This window comes from Cydia pomonella, chromosome 28 (assembly GCF_033807575.1).
Source record: "Cydia pomonella isolate Wapato2018A chromosome 28, ilCydPomo1, whole genome shotgun sequence".
Lineage (NCBI taxonomy): Eukaryota > Metazoa > Arthropoda > Insecta > Lepidoptera > Tortricidae > Cydia > Cydia pomonella.
This window is the reverse complement of record NC_084730.1, coordinates 8,319,227-8,341,493: the sequence shown is the minus strand read 5'-3', so window position 1 is coordinate 8,341,493 and position 22,267 is coordinate 8,319,227. Positions and strand designations below refer to the sequence as shown.

The window sequence follows — 22,267 nt, the reverse complement described above, 5'->3', positions numbered from 1 at the left end:
GCAATATAATGACCACGAGCGGTAATAGATTTTTTTTTTCATTATGCCCGTGGGTATATTTTTAGGGTTCCGTAGCCAAATGGCAAAAAACGGAACCCTTATAGATTCGTCATAGCCGTCTGTCTGTCCGTTTATGTCATAGCCACTTTTTTCCGAAACTATAAAAGCTATACTTTTCAAACTTGGTAAGTAGATGTATTCTATGAACCGCATTAAGATTTTTACACAAAAATAGAAAAAAAAAACAATAAATTTTGAGGGTTCCCCATACTTAGAACTGAAACTCAAAAAATCTTTTTTCATCAAACCCATACGTGATACACGGATACATGGATAGGTCTTCAAAAATGATATTGAGGTTTCTAATATCATTTTTTTCTAAACTGAATAGTTTGCGCGAGAGACACTTCCAAAGTGGTAAAATGTGTGTCCCCCCCCCCCCCCGTAACTTCTAAAATAACAAAATGAAAAATCTAAAAAAAATATATGATATATAATATTAGTCACTACATTACCATGCAAACTTCCACCGAAAATTGGTTTGAACGAGATCTAGTAAGTAGTTTTTTTTTAATACGTCATAAATGGTACGGAACCCTTCATGGGCGAGTCCGACTCGCACTTGGCCGCTTTTTTATCATATTATCCTCTCTGGGATTCACCGAAACCAAGCGTAGGCGGAAAGATTAACAACAGAGTGCCTACCGCGAGCCACGTTCGACGTGTTACCTCTCTGTCGCACTTATGAATTCGTTCGTAAGTGTGACAGGGAGGCAACACGTCGAACGTGGTTCGCGGTAAGCCCTCAGGGCGTCGTCATGATTAAATTTGTTCTACAAGTCCCCGGCAAGCTCGGTCGAATTGCACCTTCCCATACAAACGATTGTTTCGTTCTCATTATAAAACTACGTGTTGGATTGTAATGAAACTTTGCACATACAATGGCATGAAGTATATCTAGGGCTGAAATTAGTTTATATTGCTCCACCTTATAAAAGAAACAAAATGGAGCAAAAAAAACCGGACAAGTGCGAGTCGGACTCGCCCACATAGGGTTCCGTACTTTTTAGTATTTGTTGTTATAGCGGGAACAGAAATACATCAACTGTGAAAATTTCAACTGTCTAGCTATCACGGTTCATGAGATACAGCCTGGTGACAGACGGATGGACAGCGGAGTCTTAGTAATAGGGTCCTTTGTGTACGGAACCCTAACAAGTTTTATATGAAAATCTTAAAATCGCTGTATTTTTTAACTATGGTATTTGAGGCTAAATAAACTAGTTAAAGCACTAGATATACCTTATCCTACTGTAAGTACAAAGTTTCTGCTTCGCACAGCTAAACTGTGGAATGAACTGTCGCCTGCGCTATCCCGGACCGATACGACCTTCAAACCTTCAAGAAAAGAGCGGACTCCCATCTTAAATGCCGACAACGAACTTACAACCCCTCTGGTGTTGCAGGTTTCCATGGGCGGCGGTAATCGCTTACCATCAGGTGATCCGCCTGCTCGTTTGCCTCCTCTCTCATAAAAAAAAATCTAGCTAGTCGTTTGAAAATGAGAGCGTAATCTTGTTGTTTATTTATTTATTTATTTAAAACTTTATTGCACAAAAGAAAAACTTAATGTACAAAAGGCTAACTTAAAGCCATGAGGCATTCTCTACCAGTCAACCTTAGGGCAAAGCAGTTAAGATTGTAGGCGGTGCGTTTAAATTTAAAACTAAAAGAAATTATCTTTATTTGCAAAAACTAATTTCAACGCAGCTATTTAGGTATCATATTGGAATGAAAAATTCCATTCATAAATCAGCAGGGTGAGGGCCAGCACCAACAGCATCCTAGCCATGTTTGCAAGCAGGTTGGATGGTGCGTATCTGAACCACTGCAGTGCGCTCCATGTATTCGACAATCTTCTTCCTCGCGTTGTCCCGGCATTTTGCCACGGCTCATGGGAGCCTGGGGTCCGCTTGACAACTAATCCCAAGATTTGGCGTAGGCACTAATTTTTACGAAAGCGACTGCCATCTGCCCTTCCAACCCAGAGGGTAAACTAGGCCTTGTTGGGATTAGTCCGGTTTCCTCACGATGTTTTCCTTCACCGAAAAGCGACTGGTAAATATCAAATGATATTTCGTACATAAATTCCGAAAAACTCATTGGTACGAGCCGGGGTTTGAACCCGCGACCTCCGGATTGCAAGTCGCACGCTCTTACCGCTAGGCCACCAGCGCTTATATACAGCCATACACAACAATATGTAATAATAATATTGTATACTAACACTAGACGTAAGATAAGTAGGTACTAACATGGTTATGTAATTTTGGCAATTTGTTATATTTAATTTTAATGTACCGTAAAACCACCCAACTATAGTCCAAAGCTCCCAACTATGATCCACAAATAAACTCAATTTTTCTCGTTCAGGTGTGTATTTTACTATATTTTTGTAGTTCTAAGGCAAAGTATGTTTATAAATGTAAGGTAAAACTAGGAGTAAACCACAAGGAACATTGGTATAGATACTTAATTTCCTTTTGAACTTGTGGACCATAGTTGCAGTATTGGACTATAGTTGGCTAGTTTTACGGTAATCAGAATATTGTTAAATTTTATTAATTAACTTATTTATTTATTTAATTTATTGTAATGTATTATGTTTGTTTGTTTGTTTGTTGTATGATCCCAGATGGTCGAAGTAAATGATAATTTAATTTAATTTATAAAGTGGATATGCACATTTGCGAATAGACTACCGTTGCGTACATCTAAAATGTTATAGGTAATCGTTTTAACAATAATAATCTATTCACACTAATATGCGAGTGCGAGCGAGACGCATAGATAGTAAGTTGCGCACACGCTAGGAAATACATTTGTCAGTGGCAAACTGGTGGTAGCCTACTCATCTGAGATACTTAAAAAAACCGGCCAAGTGCAAGTCGGACTAGCGCACGAAGGGTTCCGTACCATTATCTATAAAAACGGCGAAATAAATACGTTTGTTGTATGAGAGCCCCCTGAAACATTTATTTTATTCTGTTTTTAGTATTTTTGTTATAGCGGCAACAAAAATACATCATCTGTGACTATTTCAACTGTCTACATAAATCTTTTTTTTTTATCTTTATTTAACGAGCTTAGTCTAAAAGACGATGCCGCTCAATAGTACACATCGAGAAGTGTTCTTACACTAGAACATTTAAAACCTAAACAGCTCATTATTTTCGTTTTCGGATGCCCACCATCACCATACTGAACAGTCTACATAAATCTTGATTGTACAGTTCAACGTCAAAAATATACGAAATTCGATTGTTTTATACGAAAACGATTATACCCGACTTTTCCTAATGCTTACTTCAAAAACCGACTTGTATTTAGTAAGTAGTAACTGTACCCCTAGTGTAAATATTTTCGACAGCGAAACGTAACGTACGCGTTTGCGTTAAGTGTCATTTTGTATGAGATTTTTGACTTTCCAAAACGTCCCGCTTGGCGCGCTGTTTAAAAACCCATACAAAATGAGACTTAACGCAAACGCGTACGTCACGTTTCGCTATCGACTGAATTTACACTAGGGGTACTGAAATCTCTTAATAAGTAGCGCCGAAACACATCACAATAAAGTAAAACACGTCTCACATATTAACAAACACCCATCATATAGAACACCAAACCGATCAAAGGCGAGTCTAAAGAAAAAAACCACTCAAACCGTCACCGTATCGTATTATCAAGTTGGCAATCCGTCTCTGTTAAGATGCTGTCTATTTGTATCGGAGTAAATGAGATAGCACTGTCGCATGTTACCGGGCCTGGGCAAGGGAATAATAAGAAAAATATTTAAATAAAAAAAAGTGGATTATTAGTGTAATATTTAACTCGACCACGGTTTAGATATAAATGTTTTGAAATTGTGATTTTAATTGCAGACCCATAAGTCAAAACAATAAAGACATAAAACCGTTTAATTGTGATTTTAAGACCAATCTTAGCAATTATTTTCTATCGAGCCGATTTCGTTCAATCGTTTATCGAGTACAACCACGGTCTTTGAAATATAATTAATATGAACATATATTTTTCTTACTTGACTAAAACAAATAGTCTTTCTTAAAAACTGTTTAAGTAACATCAATTTCAAGGACATTGGGTGTTAACAGCCTCTTAATCACGTGCTGAAATAGATATGCGAAATAACCAGTCGTGTTTTTAGTATCCACTTATACCGAACGACGACTACCTATACATTATAGATACGATAATGAGACCGATTAAACGAAATTCGTATCGAATTATACGATCTGGCAGCCCTGGTTCCTGGTGACAGACAGACAGACAGACGGACGGGCAGCGGAGTCTTAGTAATAGGGACCCTTTGGGTACGGAACCCTAAAAATCTGTGAAATGTATTTTCTGCGTAACGACACCGCAGTATAATTATAACATTTATCTTTCAAGTCATCAGTAGAAACCTAGAAACCACTTTATCACTACAAAGTACAAAGTTGCAACTAAGGCCACAGCATGAGTGATTTAGAAGAATATCATCTATTTGACGACCGGTCTGGCCTAGTGGGTAGTGACCCTGCCTATGAAGCCGATGGTCCTGGGTTCAAATCCCGGTAAGGGCATTTATTTGTGTTATAAGCATAGATATGCACAAATAATAACATTGCAAGACGGCAAGATTCAGTTCGTGGGCGGCTAGCATTGACATATATATAAGGACGGGCCTTACGGGCACTAAGAACGGTGCTAGTTCAGCGGTGTCACTCATGAATTTGAGCCAATCGTGCAGTCTAACGCAACTAGTTGCGACCAATCGCGCGCGTGATGTGAAATCATCAACCAATCGCGTTGTGGTAATACGGCCCGATTCGAAGAATGATTAAGACACGTTTAAGATCTTGGAAATATCTTTAAAAGATCGATCACTAAACGACATGTCAAAATTGACGTTTATTTCGATTCCGCTGTGATCCCAATAAGATCTATCTACGATATTTCTAACGTCAAAGTGACATTGGTTGCCTGATCGAGCTGCTTCTGTCAATTATACGACATATAAACTATGGAAGGTAGAGGCAAGGAACAGAAACTCCTTAGGCAGAATTGTTGCAAAAGTGTCCAGCTATCAGCTATAAATAATAGTTCCAAAGCCTGTGCCTGCTGTGTGCTAGAGTAGCTAAGAACCCCTGCGTTGTTGACGGAGTGAAGTGCGCTGGCTATGATTAGATTTTTTTCTCAAGTATTCTAGGTATTGTAGCGCCACCTATTTATGGTTTTTTGTCGGACACTTTTTTTTGTTCCTACTACTACCTTCCATAATATAAACGATATCTAAATGATAACTTATCGTTATCATATCTTATTCTTCGAATCGGGCCGTTAGACTGCACGATTGGCTAGAATTCGTGTGCGTGACACCGCTGAACTGGCCCCATTCTTATTGCCCTTAAGGCCCGTCCTTAGATATATTTCAATGGTGGCTAGGGGATATTATAATGAATTACCAAGGTAACATAGCTAGCTAAACAGTCTAAGCACAAGAGCTAAGTGATAATTATCTTGTCTGGTCGTTAAATCTAAATCACATGCGCGCTATTATCTCAAGATAAGATAATTATCATTAATGGGCTTAATGGTGCGATTTGTTTATCGATACAGTGATTATTGTGTAACCTAATCACTTAAGAGGAAAGGGGACGACCGCTTCTCCATACAAACGTAGTCCCCATTTTTCTCTCTGGATATTGACATTATGAAAAATATTTTTACACAATTGGATGTATTTTAACCATAGCTATGCCCGTACGTTTGACTTTTTTCGATTTTTTTGGTTATAGTAAAAATTAGGAGCGAAAAACAGGTTTCATACAAATTTTTTAATGCTTATAACTTATAATAATAAAAATATGTATACACGACTTTAATTGCCCATATACTAAGGTAGTGTTTACATATTTTTGGCACATTTTCGTACCGATATTTTCAGACGGATTTGTTGTCTATTATCAACGTTGCAATTCATTGAAAATAAGAGACCTAACTTTACCGTTGCAGTCTAACTTCGCACAAGCAAAATATTTAAATACCTAATAAGGTTACCAACAATAGATATCCATAGATAAGAATTTGCACTGCGTAAAAACAGTATAATATAATTATGTAAAAAAAAATCTAACATAATCCGTCGTATTTTTATTACCTAATTGTTATATTTCTAAATAAAAAAGTGTTTAAGAACCAAAAAAAGTCGAAAAACCTTTGACATAAATAAATAAATAAATATTAATGGACATTATTACACAAATTGACTAAGTCCCACAGTAAGCTCAATAAGGCTTGTGTTGAGGGTACTTTGACAACGATATATATAATATATAAATATTTATAAACACTTAAATACATAGAAAACACCCATGACTCAGGAACAAATATCCATGCTCATCACACGAATAAATGCCCTTACCAGGATTTGAACCCGGGACCATCGGCGTCGTAGGCAGGGTCACTACCCACTAGGCCAGACCGGTCGTCAGTGACATTGACAGTTACTCCATACAAAAATGAACTGTCATAGGGATCAGGGTTCCCCGGGCCGGATATATGTACAATTAACATTGTGTTACCAGGTTGACACTTGACCCTACTCATAGTGTTGTGTTCCTGCCGGTGAGTAAGGTTGCCAGAGCTCAACGAGGGGGGTGGGGTTAGGGTCGGCAACGCGCATGTAACGCCTCTGGAGTTGCTGGTGTACATAGGCTACGGAGACTGCTTACCATCCGGCAGGCCGTATGCTTGTTTGCCACCGACGTAGTATAAAAAAAAAAGGTTGCTGTGGCCATGTCGATAAAGTCATATCGATAAACAATCGATATTTTTTACAATTTAAATTTTACTTGAAAAAAGTGACTACATATACCTAAAACGGACAAAAACGCTTTTATTTTTTATCATGTTTATCAAATCACGATTTTATCGTGACGACAACACAGGTCGAAACGAAGGGAAAATTCAGATTTTTAATTACAATACATAAATAAATAAAATATGTTTTCCTCAAGAATTTAGTTATTGTATTATACTATAAAATATTTATTACCTATTAGCATATCTATGGTCTTTATTTATAGCGAAGATATCGAAGCTTCAATTAATGATATCGATTATAACATGATTAAAATCATCCATCCACATCTCTAAAAACCCACACACACACACATTTTTACGCACACATACACAGCAGTGTAACCACTAAAATGGCTACGGCTTGAGTATTCAATATTGTATTAAGAACAGATAACGTTGGGGCCTTGGAAATCAAATTCCTTGACAGTAGCTAGATCTAGGCTAAAGCCGCCGTGAATCTGGATCTATATTTAGACTCGCGACGCTTGGATGGACGAGATGTCAATGCACGTCTGATGCTGTAAAAATACTACCAGAGACATATTTTTATGTATCTGAGTCCAATTAGAACCAAATGAAAAATAAAAAAGGTTATAAGTAAAATAAATACCTTTTCTTTTTTTTTCGCCACTTTGTACAGTACGGATGTCTACCGTCTCCAATTCTCCCTCAATTGCTCAAAGGTTAACTGAAAGAGATCCCTTAAGGTGAGTGTTTTATTTTCTGTTTTGTTTTCATTTTTGTACAATAAAGAGTTTTCCTATTACTACTTTAACTGTTGACATTATAAATTCTAATTACTGGTTCATTTTGACATTATGAATTGTAATTATTACTTCATTTTGACATAAATAAGTAAATTGGATTTAACTAGTTATTAGCTAATAGTTTGATGAATTTGAATGACTAACTGACTGCAGATTGAGACTTAAAATATGACGTCTGTATTTAATAATTTATCCCCCTAATTCATAAACGTCTACTAAAGTTAAGATGCTGCTAATCATCGTTTGTCCCTTTCCGACGTATTGGTATGATGGAAAAAGACAAACGATGATTAGCGGCATCGTAACTTTAGTAGACGTTTATGAATAAAGGGGTTAATATTTAATGTTTGTATTTGATAATATTTTAGTAAACAGGACATTTATGTAACGTATTTTACTTTGACATGCATGAACTGTGTCAATACAAATAATGATCACATGCCCTAAGGTCGAGCATATCAAGGAGCAATAATGTATATTTCTATTGTTCCATATGTTCTTGTGAATAAACTTTCATTCATTCATTCATACATAAATTCATTCATTCATACTCTATCCATTTCGACGACTTGTTTGGCCTAGTGGGTAGTGACCCTGCTTACGAAGCAGATGGTTCCGGGTTCAAATCCTGGTATTTATACGTGTGATGAGCATGGATATTTGTTCCTGAGTCATGGGTGTTTTCTATGTATTTAAGTATTTATAAATATTTATATATTATATATATCGTTGTCTAAATAAATTAATATATATTTTTTTTTTATAAGAGGAGGTAACTATCAAAAAATAATAACTATAAGCAAACATTAACATTGAATGTAACATTGTAATAATGTATACCTCATACATATTATTATACGAAATTTGCCCTGGCCAATTATTAATTATACAATAATTAAAATATTATACATAGTACGGGTTTTTTCTAAAATAAATATTGAATGTGATTCTTAGAGATCTGGACTTTCTTGAGCTCATTCTAACCTTACCTAATATCGCGTTACGTCCAAAACGACGTTTATTACGCATCGCCTAATTTTAATTTTAATCCCGACCAGAATTATATAATCATTGTCAAGAGGGCGCTGTTATTCTCATGTATAGGGTGACAGCTCAGTTTAGTATGAAAAATTTAGTTCCAATGAAATTCCGCAATATGGCGCGTGATCATATATTACTGGTCAGGCTTTAAAAGTATTATACATAACAACAAACAAAAGACTACTCCATCCTATCATTAAAAAAAAAATTACCGTTCCATTACGTCACTTACGTCACGATTTAGTGTGATTTTTGTTTCACTTGTATGAGCGTAACGTAGTGGAAAGGAAACTACTATTTCCATAATAATTTTTGGGACATTTTTTTATCGTACCGTCATTTTTTTATTTTGTAACATAATAATATACAGCATTACAGTCGAGACCAAAGCACTGTACAATTCAGATTATATAATAGGATTACATACTAGGAAAAACAGATCACAATCAACTTTCGTCCATCACCTCGCAATACCGCAGACACATCTGATACACAGCCGTCCATCGACTTGCAAACATATCACAATCTGGTGCCCATGACAGAAGGGAGTTCAGCAGCCTTAGAGCCCGCACAGCAGGCGAGTTTTTATGTGCTACAGTGCGTGTATTTGGGACGGCCAAAAGCTTATGACTTCGCGGTCGCAGGAGATTTTTGGGCACAAATGGGCCATAATTATATATATGAGATATACAAAATAAGTGTAGAGTTTGTGAAGTTAGGGCTTGTAGAGTTAGAAGCTTGGCTCTACATGAGATCTGATAACTTTTTGACAGTGCGAGCCTTATTGTTTCGCCTTGGCAACATTTTGCATGAAAATGTTTTTGGTGGGATTTCTGTTTGTAAGTTGCTTATGACAATCTTCCATCCCCTAATTTAAAGGGTGGAGGGTGATTTACTAAAAATCCTAATATATATATTCTATTATTTATAACAAGAAGTCCATATATCAATTTTCAGAACTCTAGCATCAAAGTTTGCGGAACTATCATACAAATTTATATCCCCTAGTTTAGTTTAGGGTAAAGTTCCAAGTTTTAGATTTTTATTGTTGTTTATGTACTAAAAGTAGCTTATGTACCAAATTTCAGCTTTCTATCACTTCAGGAGCAACCATAGAATTTTGATGATCATCAGTGAGTGAGTGAGTCAGTGACGAAATCGAGTTTATTTAGATATCAATAAAATCTAAAGTATAAGAGCTATGCAATCGAAACTTTTTATGTTTAATAAGTCTACTATTGACATCATATTCCGAGAATCTTGTTTATCTAGGATAATCCAAACCCAAGTTTTGAGGGTTCAAAAAAACGACGAAATGCTTGTAAAAAAGGTAGGTAGTGCCTTTGCGCTTCGCTTGACTCGTCTTGGCGGGGGCACTACCGTACCCCCAGACCTAGATTACAAGAAAAATCGGCAAAGGGCACGTCGGGCCATGCTCAGTGTAGGGTTCCGTATTTAGCTTAAATTTCTAAAAGGATTTACGGTAAAAGAAAGGGAAACAAATAAAACTTATGCCAAATTTCGTACGTACCTACATCGAAATTTAGGATTTACGGACTGCCTCGCCTAGCAAGTGTGATAAAAAAGAGATTACAGCCTTAGGTCGAAATTTAGGATTTTCGGATCGCATCGCCTACGTTTTTTTATATACCACGACGGTGGCAAATAAGCATACGGCCCGCCTGATGGTAAGCAGTCACCGCAGCCTATGGACGCCTGCAACTTCAGAGATGTTACATGCGCGTTGCCGACCCTTTAAAAACCTGTACACTCCTTTTTTAAACAACCCCATACTGTAGACCCTCGGGAAAACCTCGGAAGGGAGCTCATACGTGTAATAACACTTACATATATTGATTAAATACTTACATATTCGTAACCAACAAAGATAACATATCACCTACTTCATTCATCGTTCATGACAATCGTGATATGTATTAATGTACAGATTTATATTTAATGAGAACATACATTTCCTCATAATAACACAAACACTATCTAAAACAGATTTGGGGACATTCCATTACCTCTAAAGAGTAAATTAAACACTCATAATACACAGATTATAAGCTAACATTTCCAATACACACTCCTAATCCGATTATCTAGCAACCGCCAACATTAACATTAAGTAATGAATAACCTAAGAACTCATAACACTGTTCTTTTTTTTTACTTTTGGCGCGAAACGGTCACAGACAAGTTTTATTTTTAATTTTTCTTTTTAAAACGCGTGCGATCGCGTCGGCGCGCGGATGGTTACTGCTTGTTTTTATTGTGATTTTTATCGGCATTGGCGTTATCAAGTGTAACATAAAATGACTGTTTATACGTTAAAACACAAACGTCGTATGTTTTATTATGTTTGTATGGGAAATATGCGTTTCGTTACGCAGTTTCATGATTGGAGAGGTCGCGGGATGAAAAAGTGCAGCGATTTACTTCCTATGACGAAAAATAAATATTTGAAGTGAACGTTAGTGATTATGCAAATGTTATTTGCACTAAGTGCATAGAAATAGGTACATAATGTAAGTATATTTAGATCGGGCAGCCATTTATGCATATTATGCACATGATATTTACAGTAAGTGCATAGAAATATGTACTTTAATATAAATATATTTTAGACCTGGCAATGATTTATGCATATTAGGCACAAATAATATACGGAAGCACAGATCATATAATACTAACTAAACAATAACTAGACAAGTAGTCATATTGTTAATTAGGATATTGATTAATTTGATGTTAGGTTAGTTTTATAGGGACCGTGCGCGTTGGAGGGTCTGCCATCTTGTGGTCTGAATCGGAACCATAAACAGGCACATTTACACGTCAAGTGTTTTCTTGTGCATAGTAGGTTCTGCCATCTTGTGGGCTACATCGGAACAAAAAACATCACATTTACGCCTCGCGCCAAAAATCTGACATCTCCTGTGCTGCCTCCTATAGTTAATGCACGCTCCCTATATTGCACATTTATTTATTATTTATTTTATATTATGTTATTTCATTTCTTTAAGTTGTTTAAGTTACATTTAAATCACTTGGCTCGAACACTGGTTCGTTCGGGCCAAGTTTGCTCGTTTTCTAAGAGCTGATTTTCACTACGCCAAGTTGTTAAATGTTCAGTGATTTTCTATCGGTCTAGGCGACTAACTTAACCAGACGGCTGCAACCTGTACATATATGTTTAGGTACCTTGAATTCTTCGTAAACGCTTCATAATCCGTTGTCTGTGTATTCTATATCTTAAACATACCTAGATAACTCTTATCAGAGGGATTAATTATGATTGTTTTATATTATTATGTGTGTTAAGACTCCACGACAAACACATACGTATACAATACACGTGTCTTTATTGAATTCTGTTAACAGGAAACTAAATGGCATACTGGGTTAATGTGATTATTGGGAGGGACAAATAAGGTAAGACCCAATACCTACTAGGTTAAGTTTCCTGTAGATATATATTTATTCATAAGACTAACATAGATTTTTAAGAAGCTACTGACCAATTTCTATGGATTATGGTCCGAAATAAACAATTTTTATTTATTTATTTATTATTTATTGTCAATTTTCATATATGTATATATTTTTTTATAAAAAGAAATTAAATGTTGCATGTAGTTTTAAGAAACGCTGGTGGCCTAGCGGTAAGGGCGTGCGACCTGCAATCCGGAGGTCGCGGGTTCAAACCCCGGCTCATACATACCAATGAGTTTTTTGGAACTTATGTACGAAATATCATTTGATATTTACCAGTCGCTTTTCGGTGAAGGAAAACATCGTGAGGAAACCGGACTAATCCCAACAAGGCCTAGTTTACCATCTGGGTTGGAAGGTCAGATGGCAGTCGCTTTCGTAAAAACTAGTCCCCAGGCTCCCATGAGCCGTGGCAAAATGACGGGACAACGCGAGGTAGAAGATATAGCGTAACACTAATATATATGTAAACAACTAAGGCAAGTGTATACGCTCGTGAGGGCCTTATAAGATAAAAATAAATTATTGATTATCTACGAAATGGAGTTAGAATACCGGTGTCTTTGAACAAATATTCGTGCTCATCACACGAATACATACCCTTATCAGGATTTACTAGTCACAAGCAAAGGCCTGTGCTGTGCACACCGGATGCGTGTGCGTAGACATTCACGTGCGCGTTGTAATCTACAGATCCTTATGACAGACGGCACACCGCTTGCGTGACGTGTGCGTGGGCTCCAACATTTTAACGCACGCGCACATGCACGTCTACGCACACGCACCCGGTGTGATCTGGCCTTAAGACTCATTACTGTTTTAAGTAGGTCAAATGCGATGAATAAACAAACATAATCCATAAATCAATAATAGATAACGATTTCTACAGTTCATTGTCAAGAGTAAGGACTTTAAACACAAAATTGTTGCACTAAGAGACATTAAGTATAGATAGTCTGGCAAACCATTTTGTCAGTATAAAAATCGGCCAAGAGCATGTTGGGCCATGCTCAGTGTAGGGCAAAGAAAATTCGAAATAGAGGTGTAAGATTGTCAAAGAAAACTTTGCAGCGACGTACATTTACTGCCATCTTTCGGCACATAATTAAAACTTTTAGAACGCCATTTGACTTTCACCCTTATTCTTTCATAGATATGTGTTAAATTTCTTAAATACCTAAATATCGGCTTTTAAGGTGCGACCAGACCGCAGCTTAAAAAACGGTCACGATACGGAATCGCAGTGACGCGTCGTATGCGCACCGTTTTTGACGCATGCTCCCCACACCGCTGCCCCGCTGCTTAAAAAACGGTGACGGTACGGAATCGCAGTGACGTGCTTCACGCGAATCTTTTTTGTTCGCAAAACAGTTGCGTCTTTTACGTCACCGGTGTGGTGTCTGCCATAAGATCTCCGTGTAATATTTTTTGCGATTTTTACGCAGATCAATTTACGGTGCTTTTGCGTATTTTAAGCAGCGGTGTGCGGAACATGCGTCAAAAACGGTACGCATACGAGGCGTCACTGCGATTCCGTATCGTGACCGTTTTTTAAGCTGCGGTCTGGTCGCACCTTTAGCTTATAAAACAAACGAAATCGAACAAAAATAAGTTTTGTATGAAAAACAGTGGTATCTGAAGGTTACATTAATAGTATTGTATGCAACAGTTGTATAAGAAGGGTCAAAAAAGGCGAGTGGCGTGAGTCGAATACGCCACGAGCATTTTTTGACCTACTTATACAACGTTGCATACAATATTTTTCCTACGAGTCAACAAAAATAAATCTTAATTTAGGTAAATAAAGCAAAAGAATATAGCCAAGACGCGCGAGCATACCTTGTTACGCGCCCGGCCCGCCCCGGGCCGCGGCCGGCCGGTCAGCGACACCTTCTCGTAACTCATGAGGCCCTGGTACTTGCTACTTGCTAAATTAAATTTTTGGACAGTTTTTTCTCAATTTTGGCCACCGTAGCCTACGGAGACTAACAAGCAACGCTAAGCGGTCTTCGTAGTCTATGGGTGTTGCTATATTACGGGTGTCACATGCGTGTTTCTGACTTATGAAGTAATTATTTTTACTATGCAACCAAATGAATATTTTGTAAGTTGGCAGCAATGCACTTAGTTTAAAACTGTATTCGTTTTGGTTTTGTTAGGTTGGTAGCCATTAATCGCAGTAACGTTATAGCGATTAAAAGCACAAGAGCTTTTATGAGGAATAGACAATATAGACTTTTCTTGAAACCTTTTATGTATGTTCTTATATTCGTGTTAATGAATGCATAAATGACAGATAACAGTAGAGGAGTAGGAAAACTAATTAATAAACTAGTTATTAGCTAATCCATTAACCCGCATGTCATATCAATGTGGTTCAGTGAAGGAGACGGACTGCAAATTAGCGCTGCGCAGTCAATTTGTAATGCAATGGCTGACGCAGCGTATGCTGAGCCCCTTCCTGTTGCCGCGCATGCCAATTTTTTAAGTTAAACATTGTATTCTGTGACCTATCTGTTTTTTTATTGTGTGGCATTAAATGGTTTCTTATTCTTATGCTTAGCTTAAAAGCTATCAGTGGCGGATCGTTCAAAGAACTCGATTCCCACCGGCTTGTCTAAACTTCAGCCCGTTGAGTACTTTCACGATCGGTCCATGGAGAAAAGGAAAGCAAAATTAGCTCCGGGTTCCCTACGAATGTTTGTGACGCGCCGCCACTGAAAGCTATATAAAATTAATACAGGCATCCTCATTGCATGTGCAACGTTTCATTTCAACCCAAAACGTAGTTTTAAAATGAAAACGAACCCCCGTTTATATGAGAAGGTGAAATTCGGCCGAGCTTGCTGCGAACTCTTAAATTAGGTGCAGAATTTTATGTAACTTGTTGTTGTCCTAAAGCACCCCAGAGGTGCAAAGGGTCTTCACAAGCTCGCGCCACTCCTTCCTATCTTCAGCTCGTCCTCTGGCCTCGCTCCAGCTCAACCCGACCGCTCGTAACTCTCTTTGGACGGACCGTTGCCAAGAGTGTACAGGACGCCCGGAGCCACGGCTTCCGTCCGGCGGTTTCCACGCGAAAGCTATGGTAGCATTATTCGTTTCCCCTCTTCGAATAGTATGTCCTATCCATCTCCATTTCCGTGTCGCAATTTCTTCGTCAATGGGTGTTTGCCGGCATATACTCCATAGGTCTTCATTTCGAATGGTTTTTGGCCAGAAAACGCGAAGGATCGACCTGAGGGACTTGTTGACGAAGACCTGAAGTTTATTAGTTAGGCCTTTAGTCACTCTCCACGTTTCGCAGCCAAAAAGCAACACAGATTTCACAGTGGATTCGAAGAGGGAAAGTTTAACTCGTCGCGTGAGCACATTCGACTCCCAAACAGCCTTTAATTGAGCGAACGCAGCCTTCGCCTTCTTTATCCTGCTGTCGATGTCTTCAACTTAATGTAACTATGTAACTTAATAAGACTAAAGCCTGCGATTTTCTTATGAGCAAACTTACTAGAAAAATGTTTGCGGCAATCATATAATAAGTAATAGTATTTCATGTTAAAAGGATGTGGCGAGTCAGGGCGTAGCCAGCCAGCGAACTAGGGGGACATCGCCGGAGGCCTGGGGAGGGGATGGGGCAGCTGCCCCCTAATGTACCTGCCTACGCCTATGGGGACCGCATACATTCATGTGAACATCATCACAGGCCTTTGCGTCTATTGCAGATGATTTAAGCATTGTTGTTTAGACAACGGGTTTGGTGCATTTCTAATGCTGACATGTCTCGCTTAACAGAGTCTTTAAAGCGCAGCATCGGCCTTCCAACGTTCCTTTTAGCATACGCAACTGCACCACGCAAGACACGTTGAGGTATTCCAGAGGGTTCCATCCGGTGCACATGCCCCAGCCACCGCAAGCGTCTCTGTTAGAGAAGAGCGGCAAGACTGAGCAGCTGCGCTTTTCCAAGAACCCTTTGATTTGTCACTTTGTCCTGCCTAAGTTATGCCTAAAATGTTGCGTAGACAGCGCATGTGAAAAGTGTTGAGCCATCGCTCCTGTTTTGCATACGTCGTCCAGGTTTCTGCTCCGTACAAGAGTATACTTAGAACGCAAGTCTGGTATACTATCATCTTGGTTCTAACAGTGAGGTGTTTGTTACACCACACCCTTGAACGTAGCCTCCCGAACATGGTCGCTGCTTTGCCAGTACGAATATCGATCTCTGCATCAAGCGAGAGATTGTTTGACACAGATGATTTGACCCAAACCAAAGATTATTTGAAATAGAGGTGGATTGTCAAAGAAAACTTTGTGGCCACAGTAAAGTCACTGCCATTTTTTGATGGTAGAAACTTTAATGAATAAAACTTTTAGAACGCCATTTTCTCTTCGATCCTTATCCTTGCACTGATATGTGTTAAGTTTGTTAAATATTAAAAAGTGGCGCCATCTAATAGATCAAAGGCCAAAGGTATGGCGGCATCGTTTCGAACAATGGCGCCAAAACCTTTGGGTGATGTCCGGTAACTAACTACTATGACGGATGCGTAACTACGGAACACTACACTGAGCATCACCCGACATGCACTTGGCCGATTAATTTGAGCTCTAGTCAGTAGCGTTATTGTTTCTTGTATGGTCACGTCTGAAAATATTGATACGAAAAAAGTGTCAAAAATATGTATACACGACTGTATTGCCCGTATATTAAGGTAGTGTATACATATTTTTGGCACATATTTCGTACAAATATTATCAGACGTGTCTGTACAATAAAACAACATCATAAATCGATCGTAGTTTCTATTATAAGTAGCTACTTATCATAAAAACGTTTATAGATCGTAAACGGTTTAATTACAAATAGATATGCGAAGAATGACGTTTACTAACAAACAAACACATACGGTGCATATATCCTTGAGCATTGATACCTACACTAAGGAGCAAAACTGTCCAATAGTAGCATATTAGTAGAATATGGAGAAGTTGATGTCGATCGAGGGGAGGAGCACATATGATTAATACATAACCAGTAATAAAGTTAAAATAAACAACAAAATGGAAAAAGGATAGAAAGATTCAAATTTTTGGTTTGCCTAAGAAAGTAATACAATTCTTAATTACATCTAATTTCTAACTTCATCATCTAAAGCTTAAAGCATGGTATATTTAATAATCCCAATACCATCACAGTTTCGGACCCGGGTACGTCCTTAAACTACGTCCAAAAGAGAGGTAAGGGCATTGTGAATGTCATCTCGCTTTGTGTGGTAGGGCACAGCCAGTGGATGTAATTCCAGATCTAGAGCAGAGCACAACTGGAGATACTTCCTCTTTTTTGGAGGTACTCCTCAGACCTCAACCTTACAGAAAACCGCAGCCAAATAACACTAGACCCTACTCATAGTGTTGTGTTCCTGCCGGTAAGTAGGCTGAGCAGGCTGAATGCAAGCAAGGAGCGATCGACAGCCCGCCTGTTTCTACATCTACCTATATCTTTACCGGACATTTGGGAGGCGTGCGCGGATCCAACACGTAGAAGCCCTTTTGACACTTTAATTTATTGTAATGGGCGGATGCTGCCCTTGCCCGTGTCATGGGACGCACGCAGAGGCAGCACCCGCCAGGGTGTAAGGACTATTGAGAGTTGATGGAATCTTAAATCCCTGGGTGAAAGCGATTGACTAAATGCTGGGCTATGGGATATAAAACCGGTCGCCTGTTTAGTAAAATGGTTTACACTTTAATTTCTGGCAGACGGTGACTCGCCTAATTATGTAGAAAAGGAGGTAACATGTTTTTTTTGCCACTGCACCCACCTTGACACATTTCAGATTTGCCCTATGGTTGACTGGTAACGTGTACTATGCGTCGTTGAAGAGTACCATTCTGATCATCATCAGCAGTTCCACTTCATCAAATGTCACTTTTTAAAATGTAAATGCTTGATTTGTTCAAGAAAATACAAAAATCACTATATGTATGCCTTTCATATTTGAAGAGTTCACTCGATTCCTCATGGACCCCATCGTCAGGACTCGAACCTGACAAAAATTTGCCTTGAAAATTTAATTTACTTAACAAACACAGCGAAGAGGAGAAATCGCCAAACGTGTACTATGCGTCGTTGAAGAGTTCCATTCTGATCATGATCAGCAGTTCCACTTCATCAAATGTCACTTTTTTAAATGTTAATGGTTGATTTGTTACAGAAAATACAAAAATCACTATATGTATGCCTTTCAAATTTGAAGAGTTCCCTCGATTCCTCATGGATCCCATCATCAGAACTGAGTTTTGACAAAAACGGGACCAATCTGTATATATATATACATACTTACAAAAAAATAATTTTCAAAATCGGTTCAGAAATGACGGAGTTATGGAGTAACAAACATTAAAAAAAAACATACAACCAAATTGATAACCTCCTCTTTCGAAATCTTGAAGTCGGTTGAAACTACCTTGAATTATTGAACACAGCTGGAAAATATTTAGTAAAAAAATATTTTATTTTGGTTTGTAAATTTTTACTTTAAGGCATAATACTTTTATTGTTTGTTGTTTATATTACTTGTTGTTAGTTTAATAAATAAAGAAGTACCTTATATTAAAATCAAATCATAAAATGATACTATACTTAAAAAAAATGTGAAGTTAACAATTGATATGTATTGTTATTCGTTGTTTAATTTGCCAGTACCATAATAAATTACCACTTTAAAAACAATCCACTTAGTATGTAAATTATCCATAACGCACGCTTCACGGTTAACGATTATTTATGTAACAAGCGATTGAATAAAAAATAAATTCATTATAAACTGTATAATGTCAGTATTATTCGATGTTTTGTCTATAGATTTCAGTTTCTTAAAATAAAAATTAAATTACACTGTTTAAGTGAAAAAACTTAAAAATCACTCACATGCTTTCGTTTTCCAGATTGTATTCTCGAAACGATCGTCTGTTCCACACTTTTTTCTTAGTTTTCTTACGTAAACTTATAAAAACACCAGAAAACTTCTTCAATTTTCTTAAATTACCATCGTCTATTTCAAAATAATTTTCATCACTCCCATTATCATTAAAACTTCTTACATTTTCTGCATTTATATTACTACTTTCTGCGCTGTAATTGTCGTCATTGACGGTCCGTTTATTATTGACGTTTTCCTCAATTTGTAACTTTTCTTCATCATCAAGGATTTTATCATTTAGTTTATCGTTATTATCACTTATATTCTCAAGTTCAGCATTATTTTCATCCACACAATCAGCTATATTGTTGTTATAGTTAATATTAATGTTGTCATCTTCTTGAATTTCCAATGCTTCATTTACTATTCCAGTCTCCCTGTTGGCCATCATTGTGTAAGTTTACCTGTTGAAACTATTAAAATAAATCAATAAACTGAATAGTTCAATGCTTAATTGAATTTCTGCGTGTTTGACTAGCTTCCTTTCCTCAATCCGCCACCGGAGCGGCAACTGACGCTTACGAAGCTTCATGATACATTTTCCTTAACCACTTAACACATTATTAGCTAGGACGTAATGACTGAAGCAAATGATTCATATAAATTTGAATACGAATAAAACAATAAGACCGCATGTCTTTGTCTGTTTGTAATCTTTTATTACAAGTATTTAAATTTCCCTGTTCGTGTTACATGCCTACACAAGGTAGGGGAAAGCGAATTTTTCAGCAATTGAGTTGTGAGGGCTTGGAAGAAACTCCCAGAAGATTTGGTTTCAGCACAAAATGTGAACCAGTTTAAAAATAAATCAGACAAGCATATTATATCTACTACTCCTTCATGATAACTATCTTTATGAATACTGGATACAGGTCATATCAGTTGTCATTACCGCCTGCTTGCTTATTAAATAAAAAAATAATAAATTTTAAAAATTGTATATTGCGCGGCAAAAATCAAAACGTTAGCCGTAAACCGTAACGGAAGGTTACAGTTTACAGTTCAATTAGTAATGTTTAATTTTCAATATTTTCAATTCTAATTAACGTTTGGCCTACACTGGTATTCATCATACAAATAAATGCCCTTACCGGGATTCGAACCCAGGACCATCGGCTTCATAGCACACTAGTCACTACCCACTAGGCCAGACTGGTCATCAAAATTTAATTTCCATAAACGTATTTTCCCATACCGTTAACGTTATGGAATAAAATAAAAACACGATGTATAGTCTTATATAATTTTGACCCCGCTACTTTAGTATTATACATATGGCTTACATTCACAAAGGGCTTATTTTTGTACGATTTCCATAGAAAAATAAGTTATTTTGAAAATACACGTATGAAATATTTGACAAAAAACGGTGAATGTGATGTGCTTAAGAGGGAAGAATAGCTTTGCGATCCTAAATAACGGTACTTTTTCTATGAAATTTCCATTTCGGGAGAAAACGGTTTCCACTAACTAAATCTTAACAAATCACTTTGATTTTGATGTCGATCGCTTCAGCATAATATATTTAAGGTTTAAAGGTTTCACTTAAAAAATACATAGTTTTTAAAAAACAAACGGCTTAAACCAACCAAGTTTTAATCACGTTTTATACGTTTGTTTCATAAAAAATATATCATTTAAAAAAAGTTAAACCTATAAACCTAGAATATATTACTTCATATCATATCATAAATCATTTATTTCGTGGTAAAACTTAAATTACATACAGAAGTAGATATATTACAAAAAAAAGTCTAAAACATATTGAAATTGTTTACCACGAAATAGGCTCGCCTCAACATATTCTGAACTGATTAACATCAAAATCAAAGTAATTTGTTTTAAGATTTAGTGGAAACCGTTTTCTCCCGAAAAGGAAATTTCATCAAAAATTACGTTTCATTAAAATACGTTCGGTTAGAATCGTTAAGCTATTCTTCCCTCTTAAGAATCCTGAGCAAAGTTTTAGTTGAAATCATCGATAAAAATGCAAAAAGATTACTTTTCCTGCTCTACGATTTTAGACCACTACACACATACAAAAAAGATGTTTTCACAAGGACTGTTTAATAATATCACAAACTATTAATAACGCAAAACACAGAAAACAACCTTTTTTTTTCACAATTTCGCGAGGCGTGAGAACGCGGCGCGACCATTGAAACGTATGTAATAAAAAAAATATACGTGCCCAGTCGCTCGCACCGAAACAATGCGCTAAAGAATATTGTTAGTAAAACATTATTCAAATTGTCTTTACGTGACTACCTATATCGCGAATGTGCAAACTATGCAATTTCTTGCAACATTAACTGGATGAAGCGAAAACTAAATAGTTATTTGTTTTACAAGGGCCAATGTTGTTTAACCGCTCGTGCCAATATAGATAATTAGATACCCGAGCAAGCGAAAGATTCCAATATTGAACCAGGCGCGTAGAGGTTCGAAAAGTCGAATTTTAAGCTTTGTGCTAAGGGTTTTAAGGGTTAAACTTTTACCAGCGAGTGAAACACAACATTTTTTACCACACCAACGCGAGGAGAATTCTAACTGTAAAAAATCATACAAAAACGTTATTATTGGAACAAAAAAACATATTTCAAACATTTGGTCCCGGGTACGTCCTTAAACTACGTCCAAAGAGAGGTATGGGCATTGTGAATGTCATCCCGCTTTGTGTAGTAGGGCACAGCGCAGCGGATGTCATTCCAGATCTAGAGCAGAGCCCAACTGGGCAAGTACCTCCACCTTACAGAAAACCGCAGCCAAATAACACTAGACCCTACTCATAGTGTTGTGTTCCTGCCGGTGAGTAAGGTTGCCAGAGCTCAAGGGGGGCTAGGGTAGGCGACGCGCATGTAACTCCTCCATAGGCTATGGAGACTGCTTACCATTAGGCGGGGCGTATGCTTGTTTGCCTCCGACGTAGTTTAAAAAAATCGTACAATTTGAAAAATGCTCCGAACTCTTATAATAATTAAAAATTCGAAAAAATCTAACTGTGGTTAATATACAACAAATTATGTCAAAATATTTTCAATAATGTGAATATCCAAAGAG

The 22,267-nt window shown here is 37.3% G+C and overlaps 1 protein-coding gene across 5 annotated transcripts in view; it reads right to left on the bottom strand.

Moving 5' to 3' along the window:
- The window catches only part of LOC133533112 (P protein-like), a 77,238-nt gene extending 55,746 nt beyond the window's left edge, over nt 1-21,492 (bottom strand). For 2 of the 5 annotated variants that reach the window (XM_061872069.1, XM_061872070.1), the window contains exon 1: nt 10,909-11,273. Coding sequence is in view for 3 of the 5 variants with exons in the window: in XM_061872066.1 (XP_061728050.1) it covers nt 19,156-19,598 (443 nt within the window). In the remaining 2 variants the exon portion in view is untranslated. Of the gene's footprint in view, nt 1-10,601; nt 10,880-10,908; nt 11,274-19,155; nt 19,612-21,209 lie in introns of those variants that run through there. The other 3 variants (XM_061872066.1, XM_061872067.1, XM_061872068.1) reach the window with 3 other exon arrangements.
- Nucleotides 21,493-22,267: the final 775 nt, after the last annotated feature.